Source organism: Hyperolius riggenbachi, unplaced genomic scaffold, assembly GCF_040937935.1.
Source record: "Hyperolius riggenbachi isolate aHypRig1 unplaced genomic scaffold, aHypRig1.pri scaffold_285, whole genome shotgun sequence".
In the NCBI taxonomy this organism is placed as follows: domain Eukaryota; kingdom Metazoa; phylum Chordata; class Amphibia; order Anura; family Hyperoliidae; genus Hyperolius; species Hyperolius riggenbachi.
This window is the reverse complement of record NW_027152496.1, coordinates 46,694-62,190: the sequence shown is the minus strand read 5'-3', so window position 1 is coordinate 62,190 and position 15,497 is coordinate 46,694. Positions and strand designations below refer to the sequence as shown.

The 15,497-nt window shown below is 44.6% G+C and overlaps 1 protein-coding gene across 1 annotated transcript in view; it reads right to left on the bottom strand.

The window, feature by feature from the left end:
* Nucleotides 1–15,497, bottom strand: part of LOC137543877 (opioid growth factor receptor-like) — a gene marked incomplete at its 5' end in the record, with an annotated part of 89,613 nt that overhangs the window by 28,351 nt on the left and 45,765 nt on the right. The window contains one exon of the mRNA XM_068264949.1: nt 11,535–11,580. Coding sequence (XP_068121050.1) covers nt 11,535–11,580 — 46 coding nt within the window. The remainder of the gene's footprint in view (nt 1–11,534; nt 11,581–15,497) is intronic.

Sequence of the window (15,497 nt, the reverse complement as noted above, 5' to 3'; positions counted from 1 at the left end):
AATAGGTTAACCCATGAAAATTTTCTGAAAAGTTGGGGGTCATCTTATATGCCAGGTGTCAGTACATGTGCCAGTACATGTGACCTTAAATCCCTGTGCTGTGTGCTGCAGTCATCAGTAGAGATGTCGCGAACCTCCGATTTTAGGTTCGCGAACCCTGTTCGCGAACCTCCATGAAAGGTTCGGTTCGCAAAAAAGTTTGCGAACTGCAATAGACTTCAATGGAGAGGCGAACTTTGAAAATTTTAAAAAATTCTACCTGCTGGAAAAATGATAGAAAACATGTTTCAAGAGCTCTAATACCTGGAGGCACACCTGCTTGAGTGAAATACACATCACTGCTGGAGGACCCACCCACCCTCCCTCCTCCAAGCAAGGTCCTTATACCATTTGACTCAGTTGTCTGCATACACTAATTAGTTATGGGACAGCTGCTACACACTCTGCTAGGGAGATTTTAATTAGCCTCTTGTGGATTCCCTCCTCCCACCTGCCTCCTCCCCTTCTACCTATTCTCTCCTTCCTCCTGCCGGAGGGAGTAGGGTCTCATCTGCCAGGGAATTATACTATTTCAAAAACCAGTTTACATCATACCATGGCTGGGAATCAAACCCAGATCTCACTGTGTGGTGGGCAAGTCACCCTAACCACTGTACCATAACAGTAGTAACTGAAGCTGGCCTAAAATTTACCATGTATGCTCAATGCAATAGAAACATTAGGTTGCTTAAAGGGAACCTTAACTGAGAGTGATATGGATGTTTCCTGTAAACAATACCAGTTGCCTGGCAGTCCAGCTGATCTTTGTGACTGCAATAGTGGCTGAATCACACCCTGAAACAAGCATGCAGCTAATCCAGTCTGACTTCAGTCAGAGCACCTGATCTGCATGCTTGTTCAGGGGCTCTGGCTAAAAGTATTAGAGACACGGGATCAGCAGGCGATTCAGGCAACTGGTATTATTTTAAAAGGAAAAATCCATATCCTTCTCCGTTTTGGTTCCCTTTAAGGATTTGTAGCATAAAAGCCAACTCACATTGGCAGGGATTTGAGCCTGGGTCTCACTGTGTGGTGGGCAAGCACCCTAACCACTGTACCATAACAGTAGTAACTGAAGCTGGCCTAAAATTTACCAATTATGCTCAATACAAGAGAAAAAGTAGACAAGACAAATAACATTTATATCACTCTTTTCTCCTGGCGGATTCAAAGCACCAGAGCTGCAGCCACTAGGGCACACTCTACAGGAAGTAGCAGTGTTAGGAAGACTTGCCTAAGGTCTCCTACTAAATAGGTGCTGGCTTACTGAACAGACAGAGCTGAGATTTGAACTCTGGTCTCCTGTGTCAGAGGCAGAGCCCTTAACCATTACACCATGCAGCCACTGCTTATGGGTATGTAGCCAGACATGGCCTTGTCTTTTGTGTTCAACAGTTGTCCAAAGAGAACCCCAGATAGCCAGATAGATTCATCTCTCTCTCTCTCTCTCTCTTTCTCTCTCTGTCACTCTCTCTCTCTCTCTCTCTAGTAGGGATGGTCACCGCTTTCCGCGGAATTGTATTTTTGAGCATAAATAGATTGAGCATAAATGGTACATGCTAGGCTGGCTTCAGCATGTAGTGTTGGTGAGAGAGAGAGAGAGATGAATCTACCTGGCTATCTGGGGTTCTCTTTGGACAACTGTTGAACACAAAAGACAACTGTTGAACACAAAAGACAAGGCCAACAACCCTAATAGCTCCAGCACAATCCAGCAGAGATGACAGCCACACATCTGGAGACTGTTCCCTCCTGGAGTCCTCAAACTCAGACCTCAGCTCCCAGGGTAGCCCCATCAAGGCTGTCCTCTGCAACGTCAGATCAATAAACAACAAAACAGCAATCATACATGATCTAATAGAGTCTTCTGATCTGGCCTGCCTGACTGAAACCTGGCTTTCTGAACCTGTTGGCCCCACCCTGGAGGCAGCTGTGCCAACAAACTATTCTGTGATATACTGCAACAGGAAAGAACGCAGGGGAGGAGGGGTTGCATTTTGCTTTAGATCAGCTTTGAAAATCAGACCACTTACTGTAGGTCCTACCAACTCGTTTGAATGCTTGGGGGTGCAACTTTCAGCTGAGGAAAACATTAACATATTGCTGATCTACCGCCCACCAGAAAAATACTCAGACTTCCTTGAGGAACTTGTAGACCTCCTATGCAACCTAACACAGGAACACCCCAGATGGATTGTTCTTGGAGATTTCAATACATGGGTGGACGACTCCTCTTCACAATTTGGAAAAGAGCTACCTCGTGCCTTACATGAACTGGGCTTCCTCCAATCAATCAGCTCTGCTACTCACAGGAAAGGTCACACTCTGGACCTTATATTCCATACTGGGCTGTCAATAGCCAATGTGGAAATTAATCCTGTTGCCTGGTCAGACCATCACACTATCCACTTCTCCCTCTCAATACCAGCCGTCAAACACCAGGTCAAGAATCAAATAAAATATCGCCGCTTAAAAGGGCTAACACCTCATAGTTACATAGTTATTTTGGTTGAAAAAAGACATACGTCCATCGAGTTCAACCAGTATAAAGTACAACACCAGCCTGCTCCCTCACATATCCCTGTTGATCCAGAGGAAGGCGAAAAAACCCTTACAAGGCATGGTCCAATTAGCCCCTAAAGGGAAAAATTCCTTCCCGACTCCAGATGGCAATCAGATAAAATCCCTGGATCAACATCATTAGGCATTACCTAGTAATTGTAGCCATGGATGTCTTTCAACGCAAGGAAAGCATCTAAGCCCCCTTTAAATGCAGGTATAGAGTTTGCCATAACGACTTCCTGTGGCAATGCATTCCACATCTTAATCACTCTTACTGTAAAGAACCCTTTCCTAAATAAATGGCTAAAACGTTTTTCCTCCATGCGCAGATCATGTCCTCTAGTCCTTTGAGAAGGCCTAGGGACAAAAAGCTCATCCGCCAAGGTATTATATTGCCCTCTGATGTATTTATACATGTTAATTAGATCCCCTCTAAGGCGTCTTTTCTCTAGACTAAATAAACCCAGTTTATCTAACCTTTCTCGATAAGTGAGACCTTCCATCCCACGCATCAATTTTGTTGCTCGTCTCTGCACCTGCTCTAAAACTGCAATATCTTTTTTGTAATGTGGTGCCCAGAACTGAATTCCATATTCCAGATGTGGCCTTACTAGAGAGTTAAACAGGGGCAATATTATGCTAGCATCTCGAGTTTTTATTTCCCTTTTAATGCATCCCAAAATTTTGTTAGCTTTAGCTGCAGCTGCTTGGCATTGAGTACGATTATTTAACTTGTTGTCAATGAGTACTCCTAAGTCCTTCTCCAAGTTTGATGTCCCCAACTGTATCCCATTTATTTTGTATGGTGCTAGACCATTAGTACGTCCAAAATGCATGACCTTACATTTGTCAACATTGAATTTCATCTGCCATGTATGTGCCCATATAGCCATCCTATCCAGATCCTGTTGCAATATGACACTATCTTCCTGAGAGTTAATGATTCTGCACAATTTTGTATCATCTGCAAAAATAGCAACATTGCTCACTACTGCATCTACTAGGTCATTAATAAATAAATTGAAGAGCACTGGACCCAGAACAGACCCCTGTGGGACCCCACTGCTAACAGTCTCCCATTTTGAGTATGATCCATTGACCACAACTCTTTGTTTTCTGTCCATTAGCCAGTTCCCTATCCATGAACACAGACTCTTCCCCAGTCCTTGCATCCTCAACTTTTGCACCAGACTTTTGTGGGGAACAGTGTCGAAGACCTTTGCAAAGTCCAAGTATATCACATCTACAGCATTCCCAATATCCATATTAGCATTCACTACCTCATAAAAGCTGAGCATGTTAGTCAAACAGGACCTGTCTTTAGTAAACCCATGTTGATGCTGAGAAATAAGATTATTTTCTACTATGAAGTCATGTATAGTATCTCTTAGTAACCCCTCAAATAGTTTGCATACAACTGATGTTAAACTTACAGGTCTATAATTTCCTGGATCAGATTTTTTGCCCTTCTTAAATAATGGGAAAACGTGGGCTGTACGCCAATCCACTGGGACTCTGCCAGTTGCAAGAGAGTCACAAAAGATAAGATAAAGGGGTTTATCTATAACTGAACTTAATTCCCTTAGGACCCGAGGATGCATGCCATCCGGGCCAGGTGCCTTGTCTATTTTTAATTTATTTAGTCTTGCCTTCACTTCTTCCTGCGTTAAGTATTTAATATCACAGTTAGAAGATTGAGACTCTTCCGCCTCTGTAGTTTGCAACAGTGCTGTTTCTTTTGTGAAGACAGAAGCAAAGAAAGCATTTAATAACTCTGCCTTACCTTGGTCATCCACCATTGAGTTCCCATCCTCATCCTTTAGGAGTCCTATACAGTCAACCTTTCTTTTTTTAGAGTTAATGTACTTGTAAAACTTTTTTGGGTTAGATTTGATATCCTTAGCGATTTGTTTTTCAGCTTCAATCTTTGCCTGTCTAATTTCTTTTTTATAATTTTTATTGCACTCCTTATAATTGCTTAGTGCAGCCTCTGTCCCCTCCTGTTTTAAGACCTTATAGGCATTCTTTTTCCTCTTCATTTTATCTTTAACCTTTCTATTCATCCATAGAGGCCTTTTTTTATTCCTAGACATTTTGTTTCCATATGGGATATACATACTACAGTATTGATTGAGTATAAGTTTAAAAGCTTGCCATTTCCCTTCAGTGTCTTCCCCTTGTAGTACATTATCCCAGTTCACCAAACGTAGTGCCTGCCTAATTTGAGTGAACTTTGCTTTTCTAAAGTTCATAGTTTTAGTGGTCCCGCTGCCCCGTGGCCTATCAGTCACCAGCTCAAACGTTATCATGTTGTGATCACTATTTCCCAAATGTTCTTGAACCTGCACATTTGATACATTATCTGGTCTATTAGAAATGATCAGATCCAGTAACGCATTCCCCCTAGTTGGTTCAGTTACCATTTGAGTCAAGTAATTGTCCTGTAGTGCTGCCAGAAATATGCTGCTTTTACCAGAATGGGTAGCCTCAATACTCCAGTCAATGTCTGGAAAGTTGAAGTCGCCCATAATTATGACCTCATTTTTACCTGCAGCTTTTTCAATCTGCTGTAGTAATCGCAGTTCTGCAGCTTCATTAATAAGAGGTGGCCTGTAGCATACCCCAATAAGCAATTGGCAACTTTTATTTCCACCGTGAATATTTACCCAAACGGACTCCACATCTTCGCAATCTTCCTCCATCTCATCGTTGAGGACAGCTGTAAGAGAATTCTTAACAAAGAGACAAACCCCTCCACTTTTTTCCCTGTTCTATCCCTCCTAAACACATTGTATCCTTTTAAATTAGCTATCCAGTCATGGCTTTCATCCATCCATGTCTCGGTTATTCCCACAATGTCATAGCCTTTGTCATTCAGAATGAACTCTAGTTCATCTATTTTATTTGCAAGGCTCCGAGCATTGGTTACCATGCACTTTATATTTTTACCACCACATTTACCAATTTTGTTTACATGAAATTGGCTACTTGAATTTTTACCAACCTCCTTAATCTTTACACTGTCCCCACCCCCCTCTCCACCCTCCATAATGATAGGTTCCCACTGTCTTTTTACCTCATATTGTCTACGTATTGAGACTTTATCCTCCCGCCTCGCCCCAGATCCTAGTTTAAAATCTCCTCCAACCGTTTAGCCATCTTCTCCCCCAATGCAGCTGCACCCTCCCCATTAAGGTGCAGCCCATCCCTGCTGTAGAACCTGTAGCCGACTGCAAAGTCTGCCCAGTTCTCCAGGAACCCAAACCCTTCCTTCCTACACCAATTTCTCAGCCACTTATTTAACTCCCTAAGCTCCCTCTGTCTCTCAGATGTAGCACGTGGCACTGGCAGTATTTCAGAAAACACCACCTCAACATATCCGAGATAACCTTAGCTTTGATGAATTGACTGACTCCAGCTTAGACCCTGATACTCTGGTGTTTAAATACAACAAATGTGTGTCCTCCACCTTTGAGACCATTGCTCCTCTGCGCACCAAATATCTTACTCCACACCATCATGCATAGTGGTTTGATAACGCTATAAAAGAGCTGAAAAGACAAGGCCGAAAACTTGAGAGGCTGTGGCGCAAATCTCAGTCCCCAGAAGACAAACATGCCTTAATCTTCCACTTGAAGAGCTACCAAAAGGTAATCACGGGAAAAAAATCATCCTTTCTATCACAAGAGATTGCAAATGCAGTTAACAAACCAGCCCAACTGTTCCGCACAGTGGAAAAACTCTGCAACCCAGCATGTCAAAAACTTAATATCGAGTCTTCAAAGGGCCTCTGTGACCAATTTGCCCATTTCTTCACAGACAAAGTTTCCGCTATAAGGTCCGCCATCCAACTTACAGCATCTGAGCCTAATATAGCGCCGAAGACCATTAGCAGAGACAACGTAACACCTTGGTCAAACTTCAAAGAAATTGATGAAGAAGTCACATCAAGCATCCTCCTTCACGTCCGCCTAACTACCTGTGACCTGGATCCTGGCCCAACACAGTTCATGTTGAACTGCCCCGACCTGTTCGTACCGGTATTCCTCAAAATTGTTAACTGTTCCTTACAATCAGGGATATTTCCTGCTTTACTGAAGGAAGCAATCATCAGGCCTCTCCTCAAAAAACCCTCCCTGGACCCAGATGCAATGACCAGCTACAGACCTGTCTCTAACCTCCCCTTTCTGGGCAAGCTAATTGAAAAAGCTGTATACCTCCAGCTAGAAGCCAGAATCCTACAAAATAACAGCTATGACCCATTCCAGTCTGGCTTCAGGAAACACCACAGCACTGAAACTGCCCTCATCCAAATATGCAACCACCTGCTCATGGCAAGAGACAGAGGAGAGTGCTCGATCCTCATACTGCTAGACCTTTCTGCAGCCTTTGACACAGTTGACCATGACATCTTGATAAACAGGCTACAGGAATACTGCGGCATTGATGGCATAGTACTTCAGTGGTTCCAATCCTTCTTGAGTGGCAGAACCCACAAAGTGTCTATGGGGCCCTTCCTGTCCACCCCTGTAACACTTAAGTATGGGGTGCCCCAGGGCTCAATCCTCTCTCCCCTGCTTTTCACAATTTACATGCTACCGTTGGGAAAACTAATCCAAAAACATGGCCTGACATACCACTGCTATGCAGACGACACCCAACTATATCTTTCCTTCAAGCCTGGTGTGACAGACCCAACTCTAACTATAAACGCCTGCTTACGTGAACTACAGCAATGGATGAATGACAACTGGCTGAAACTAAATGCAGACAAAACTGAAGTCCTTCTGATTGGAGGGCAGAGCATGATAACAAAACAACTTAACTTGCAGTCTTCACCACTGGGAATAGGAGGCACGGATCTACGCAGCTCTGATCATGTGCGTAGCCTGGGAGTTCTAATTGATGGGGATTTAAACTTCAGAACTCAAATCTCTGCGGTGGTGAAATCATCCTATTTTCACCTGAAGAACATTGCAAAAATCAAGCACCTCATACCCCCAGAAGATCTGCCAACCTTAGTCCACGCCTTCATCACATCCCGACTGGACTACTGCAATGCTCTCTACACTGGCCTTCCAAAAAAGGTCTTGTACCGCCTACAGCTGATACAGAATACTGCTGCCAGACTGCTAACCAACCAACCCCGTCACTGCCACATAATGCCAGTCCTGCATTCCCTTCACTGGCTACCTATAGAATGGAGGGTCCTATTCAAGATCGGCCTACTGACATTTAAATCCCTGAATAATCTAGGCCCTGGATACTTGAAAGATATGTTACAGCTGCGTAGCAATCCCCGCATTCTCAGATCCACAGGTTCTAATAATCTAGTCATACCCAGAGTCCACTTGGCAACTTTTGGTCCCAGAGCCTTCTGTCATGCTGCCCCTACGTTTTGGAACTCCTTACCTCAACAAATCAGGACAGCCCCATCCCTGGATGTGTTTAAATCCAGACTGAAAACTCACCTGTTCAGTCTGGCATTTGCAGAAATATAACTTTTGTTGTGTGAATACTTCATCCTACTAATTACTGAATCTGAGAGAGCCTAAGCGCTTTGAGTCCTATGGGAGAAAAGCGCTATAGAAATGTTATTGTATATTGTATTGTATGTCTGGCTACATATCCATAAGCAGTGGCTGCATGGTGTAATGGTTAAGGTCTCTGCCTCTGACACAGGAGACCAGAGTTCAAATCTCAGCTCTGTCTGTTTAGTAAGCCAGCACCTATTCAGTAGGAGACCTTAGGCAAGTCTTCCTAACACTGCTACTGGGAGGTGGGAGGAGGGAGGTGGGAGGAGACCCACAAGAGGCTAATTAAAATCTCCCTAGCAGAGTGTGTAGCAGCTGTCCCATAACTAATTAGTGTAGGCAGACAACTAAGTCAAATGGTATAAGGACCTTGCTTGGAGGAGGGAGGATGGGCGGGCCTCCAGCAGTGAGAGAAGTGTGTTTGGCAATAATGTGTCTGCTGACAGTGATATGGAGGGTCAAAGTTTTGCTCAATAGAGCATTATGGGGCGAATCGAACTTCCGCAAAAGTTCGCCTGATGCAGGCGAACGCGAACCCCCAAAGTTCGCCTGGAACTGTTCGCAGTTTGCGACATCTCTAGTCATCAGGGAAACATTGCAGGCATTGGGCTCTCCGTTTGAAGTGAAGTTTCCAGCAATCCAGATAGAGAGTTTCGGCGAGCAGCCGCTCGTGCGGGTAATAGAGCAGCTTTCTGATTAGGGCGGTCACCTGACTGATGACGTGTGATGTGTGCTCACGCTGGAGGAGATTGCTGGCACAACACACTGTAGTGTGGAGCACACCCGTCACCGTTCAGGTGACCCGTAACCAGGAAGCTGATCTGCTACTCACGCAAGCTCGCAAAAAACCTACAGGTAAAATACTGCAAGCTTTGCCAGCACAGCGCAATCTTCCCCGGATGACTGCAGCACATGGGAAAGCCAGTTGCCACTACAGTACCAATATTTTATACAATATGTTCTGTTATGATGTCCTGATAGCCTAAATATTTTATACTGGTAATACAATCATTTTGATGTAAGGTGCAAAGGGGTTGGCATACAGGGGTAGGCCAGGTGGATGGAGGAGGCATGTTTTGTGCGTGTTTGTCAGTGAAGCAAGTAGTGGGATACAGGTGGTAGGACCTTTTATTTGGTGTGCGTAGTCTGTAGAAAGAGGGTCTTATACAGCGTGTAGATCCCAAACTCTATATTTTAACTGGAAAAGTTGGGGGGTCGTCTTATATGCCGGAAAATACGGTAATAAGGAAAAAAAATTATTTATCAGTTTTTGTCCACTTGCTGCTGTGGATAAAACCTACATATTTTTATTTGCCCATTTGTCCTAGTTATACACTAGCTAGTGTACCTAGTACAATGTATGGTGATAATATTTTATCTGGAAATAAAGGTGTATTTTTCATTTCAGTGATTTTTTTATACTATATCACCAATTATTATACTCACCATCTGAAGTTGCTCTTTCAGTATTTATTGCACGTGTCATGGAATAAATACAACGTTTCGGAGTAACATACTCCTTTCTCAAGTTCATGACATATTGCATTCATATTACAAAACAGTTCTTATATACAACCTATATCTGAGTGCAGCCAATCAGCACACTGCACAAAGTATCCAATGAGCGCTCTTCTACAAGCGCGGACGTGATGGAGAACTGTAAACTGACATTAGGAACCAATCGCTGAAGAGAACCACCTCACCTGATCGTAGGACAGGACGGGGCGGGTATAGGTAGGCGTCCCCTCTAATGACAAGGGAGCGCCCTTCCTCCCTCGTCATTAGAGGGGACGCCTACCTATACCCGTCATGGCTGAGTGCTGACCCGATACGCCTGAGCCTGTACGCTCCTCTAATGCTCCCATAAAAGTTACGAGTTTAACTTTATCTCCACGGACATTTGCGGACGTTACTGTTCTGGTGTCTTATTTTGTTGTCTTGCACCCGTGGTGATCAACATAGTTTGAGCGGACTTTCTTCTAATATCTATCAAGAACAGCTTGGATGAGTAACCAGCATTCTCCCTTTATTCAAAGAAGAAAAGCACGGACTCCAGCACTCCATAGGAATTCTTCTGTTTATTGAAGCCACACAGCAACAGATACAACAATTGCCCCTACTGTCTACAGCTGTTTCACGTGAGTTTCACGCCTCTTCAGGACACGTGGGGCCTAACACCTTTACTTCCTACCCCACCTATAAACAGGTAACCCCTCCCCCTCTCCCACCTCTCTCTCACAGGGCAGGATCGGGGAGGTCAATGCAAGATCAGAAATACAGGTGGCAGTGTAGTATATACTAAATTCCTACTAAGGACCTATTTAAAAAAAGCATTAGCCTCATCCCTCTCATTAAAACCCAGATTCCCCAAAGCCTCTGTATGATAGATCATCCAAGCTTCCCTTTTAGAGAGTCTATCATCTCTCAATCCTCCCCTGGGGTCGCGTTGTACAACCTCCAGCCCAGCGAAGGAGAGACAATCAGCATCACCCAAATGGGTCTCATTCACATGTTTAATCAAACGGGTAGCACCTACACCGTTTTTAATAGATCTTTTGTGCTGAAGAAATCTCTCCTTCAGTGGCTGAACCGTCCTACGAATGTAATAGCGACCACAGGGACACCACACACAGTAAACAACATATCGTGTATGACAATTAATGAATTCCCTGATTTTCCAGGTGACGGAGCCCACTTGCACTACCTTACCCCTTTTGATAAAGCGGCAAGCACTGCAATGACCACATCCATAATTTCCTTCCCATTTTTTCTTGGATAACCAGTTAACCGATTCATCCTCCTTCCTTCTAATGTCACTATGTACTAACATTCTCCTAATTGTCTTACCCCTCCTAAAACTAACCCTTGGGGGTGAGGTGGTTAGATCCTTCAGATGTTTATCCAACCTAAGGATTCGCCATTGATTATGGACCGCATGCCTGATCTTTTCAGAGAGTGGACAATAATCGAGTACAAAGTTACATTGACTATCCTTCATTCGTGTCTTACTTCTCCTAACAAGTAATTGTTCCCTTGGGACCTCACGAGCTCTATTTAGAGCTTTATGCACTGATTCCACCTTATACCCTCTATTCAAAAGGCACTCACAAAGCTTGCCTGCCTGGTCCTCAAAATCTGTCTCATTCTTATTATTTCTTTTGAGACGTAAAAATTGTCTGTACGGGATGGCGTCCTTGACATGTCTGGGATGGTAACTGTCAAAGTGGAGCAAACTATTAGTGGCGGTTTCCTTCCTATACCCTTTAGTGGTCACCACCTGATCCTCAATAACCACCTTTAGGTCCAGGTACTCCAGCATTCTCCCTTTGCAACAGAAAAGGAAAAAAAAAACACAGGTAGAAGAATAAGACATGAAATCTCACAAAACTGAGTACTGACCATCGGGATCAAAGCGCTTCTTATTTTGGTAGAACATCAAGTTCTCCTATGAAAAAGAAAAACATGTTGTTATGCAGGGCCAATGCTTTGTCAGACCAAGAGCTGTTTCCCAGACACCTCCCCCCGCCCTCCCCAGGTCCACCCTAAACTTAATTATGGTCCCTGGGGCCCCTTCAAGGGTTCAGCAGTGTAGAGATTCACCTGTCCCAGGTAGCACGCTCCTCCATGAGTTTGCTGTTCCATGTGTTTCTGTCTTCATCCTCACTTGACAAATCTGCTCAGTGACCTGGCAACAAACATGCGGGGGTCACACAGTAGTGGCGCCCCTACAAGGGTGAGGACAGGAATGCACAAAGTCATAGACTGATAGACGGGTGCACCAGCTTGGCCAGGTTAGATGCTACTCTACCAGAAACTCTGCAGGGGCCCCCTGGAGTCAACAATAAAGTTGGGGGGAGACCTTGAGGGTGGCAACTGGCTTGGGGCCCTTAGGGTTGGTGAGTGAAATCTGCAAAAAACAAAGGGGGCCCTAATGGTGCTCTGGGGGGGGAGGTCTGTTGGGGAGGTTGGGTTAATTTTGCTTGGGGACCCATAGCAGCTAGAACTGATCCTGGTGTTATGTTAACATGGCCTGGCACAAGTTACCTTTCACACTATTTTAAATTATGGAGGCAACACAAGTCAAGTAGGCATTTTTAGTCTCCCTTTCTATCGGTGAAGATTGTGGTGGAGGTTGGGGTATAGGATCTGAAAGGAAACTGGTAATCACTTGGGGCTCTTACATCATGTGAGTGAAAGTGCCTAACAAGGATGAAGATATATTAGGGCTGGTGCAAAGTGTACAAAGTAGACAGCAACAGGGAAAGCACAGAGCATTAATCAACAACACAAAATAACATTTGTAAAGCAATTTTCTCCCACAGAACTCAAAGTGCATAAGCATGGCTCAGACCAGTAATTGGTTGATTGGAAAATTGTGGTACAGAGGAAGAATTCTATAAGTCCAGAAATGTCAGGCTAAACTGGTGGCTTTTCAGTCTGGATTTGAATAGCTCCAGGGACTGGGCTGTCTTTACGGGTGTGGTAGGGAATTCCAAAGGGTAGGGGCAGCATGACAAAAGCTCTGGCTCCAAAGATTTTGAGGTGCACTCTGGGAGTGACCAAGTTTATGGATCCTGCTGATCTAAGGTTGTGAGGGGTGTGGTGCAGTTACAGCAAGTCCTTCATACAATACAATACAATACAATACAATACAATAACATTTGTAAAGCGCTTTTCTCCCATAGGACTCAAAGCGCATAGCTGTGTCTCAGATTAATACTGGGTTTCAGGCTGGGTTGTGTTACAGAGGAGATAGTCAGATGTTCATGAATGCCAGACTGAAAAGGTAGGTTTTCAGTTTAGACTTAAATGTTTCCAGGGATGGGGCTGTCCTGATTGGGTGTGGCAGGGAGTTCCAAAGTGTAGGGGCAGCATGACAAAAGGCTCTGTCTCCAAAGGATTTGAGGTGGACTCTGGGGGTGACCAAGGTGTTACGTCCTTTTGATCTAAGATTTCGGGGGGTGTGATGTAGTTGCAACAAGTCCTTCAGGTATCCAGTGCCCAGATTGTGCAAGGATTTGAATGTCAGTAAGCCAATCTTAAACAGAATTCTCCATTTTATCGGTAGCCAGTGGAGTGAGCTCAGGGTTGGTGTTATGTGGCAATGGCGGGGTTGGCTCGTTAACAGCCTTGCGGCGGCATTCTGTACTAATTGCAGGCGGCGTAAGTCTTTCTTATGCAGGCCTGTGTAGAGGACGTTGCAGTAGTCTAACCTTGATGTGACGAAGGCATGAACTAGGGTTGGAAGATCCTCTGAAGGAATTAGGTGTTTAATCCTTGCAATATTCCTTAGGTGAAAGAAGGAATGTTTCACAACAGCTGAGATTTGATTCCTGAAGCTTAATTTCCCATCAATCAGTACTCCCAGGCTGCGCACACAGTCTGAGTTGTTCAGGTCTGAGATGCCTATCCTTAGCGGTGTTGGTTGAGACTGGAGCTGCTTTGCTGTTGAGCCCTGGCCCTCGATAACAAGAACCTCAGTTTTGTCAGCATTAAGTTTTAGCCAATTATTATTCATCCACTCCTGAAGCTCAGCTAAGCATGCGTTTATTTGTGGAGTAGGGTCTGTGACGTCAGGTTTGAATGACAAATATAGCTGGGTGTCATCAGCATAGCAATGATATGTCAGGCCATGTTTTTGTATGATTTCTCCAAGTGGCAGCATGTATATGGTGAACAGTTAAGGGGATAATATTGTGCCCTGAGGTACACCGTATTTTAGTGGTACAGGGTTGGAGAGGAAGGGCCCTAAGGCTACCCTTTGTGTTCTGCCAGCCAGGAAGGAGTTGAACCACCGGAGAACAATGCCATCTATGCCACAGTACTCTTGTAGCCTGTTGAGTAAGATTTCATGATCGACTGTGTCAAAAGCCGCTGAGAGGTCGAGCAAAATCAGGATGGAACATTGACCCTTGTCTCTTGCAATGAGCAGATCATTGCAAATCTGGGTGAGGGCTGTTTCACAGCTGTGATATTTCCTGAAACCAGATTGAAGAGGGTCAAGGATGTTGTTTCTGGAGAGCCTGGCTTCAAGTTGGAGGTAGACAGCCTTTTCAATAACTTTTCCCAGAAAGGGGAGGTTTGAGACAGGTCTGTAGCTGTTTAGAGCATCTGGGTCTAAGGATGGTTTCTTGAGTAGAGGCCTGACGATTGCTTCTTTCAGAGTAGAGGGAAACCACCCTTCTTGTAAGGAGCCGTTGACTATTTTGTGGAATGCCGGTGTAAATAGTTCAGGGCATTTCAACATGAACTTAGTGGGGCCAGGGTCCAGATCGCAGGTAGTCTGGCGAAGGTTTGAGAGGATATCCAAGATGTCTTTTTCAGTGATTACCTTAAAATCAGACCATGGTGGTAGGCTATTTTTGCACCTGTTATATGGCTCTGCATGGGTTTCTGGGGCTGTGAATTGAATGGCAGATCATATGGAGGAGACTTTGTCTGAGAAGAAGTGGGAAAATTTCTCGCACAGTTCCTGTGAAGGTCTGATGCTGGATTTCCTGCAAGATGGATTGCAGAGACTGTCAACCGTGCGGAAGAGTTGGGCAGGTCTGTTGGCTGCATTTGCAATTTCGTGAGACAGGAATAAGGACTTCTTTTTGTTAATCATCGTTTGATATTTTTTCAGGTGAGCAATTAGGGAAAGTTTGTCATCAGGAGACTGATGTTTGCGCCACCTTCGTTCCAGTCTGCGTCCCTGTTTCTTTAGTTCCTTTATAGAGTTGTCAAACCAGCGAGCATGATGTAATGGTGCGGAACCTTTAATCTTTAAGGGAGCTATGGCGTCAAAAGCGGCTGAGACATCGTGGTTATATTTAAGGACCATGGATTCAAGGCCGAAGTTGTGATCTGTCAGTCCACCTAGATTGAGGCTGTTCTGAAGGTGTTGGGGTGTCAAACCTTTCAAGGAACGATATTTTATTAGTTCTTTCACTTGGGGCTTGATTCACAAAGCGTTGCAAAGTGTTTGCACGCCAGTGAAAAGCCCCTTATCACGCCTAAACTCACTTTAGGCGTGATAAGAAGAAACTCGCGCAAAGTTACCGCGCGTACGCGCGTAAGTGCGCGCGCAGCACCCGACGCTTCGCGCGAAGCTCCCATTAAACCCTATGGGACTTTGCGCGCGCTCTCACGCGCGTACGCGCGAACGGTAACTTCGCGCGAAGAGCAGGAAAAAGCGGTGATAACTCAGTGGTGAAAAGGTCATCACGCCTAAAGTCTTTTAGGCGTGATAACTGGGTTATCACCGCTTTGTGAATCGAGGCCTTGGTGTTTTGTAGCCGGTGCTGTAAAGGAGAAGTGGACAGTGTGGTGGTCTGACCAAACTACTGGATCAATTTCCACATTGGATATTAGGAGTTCTGA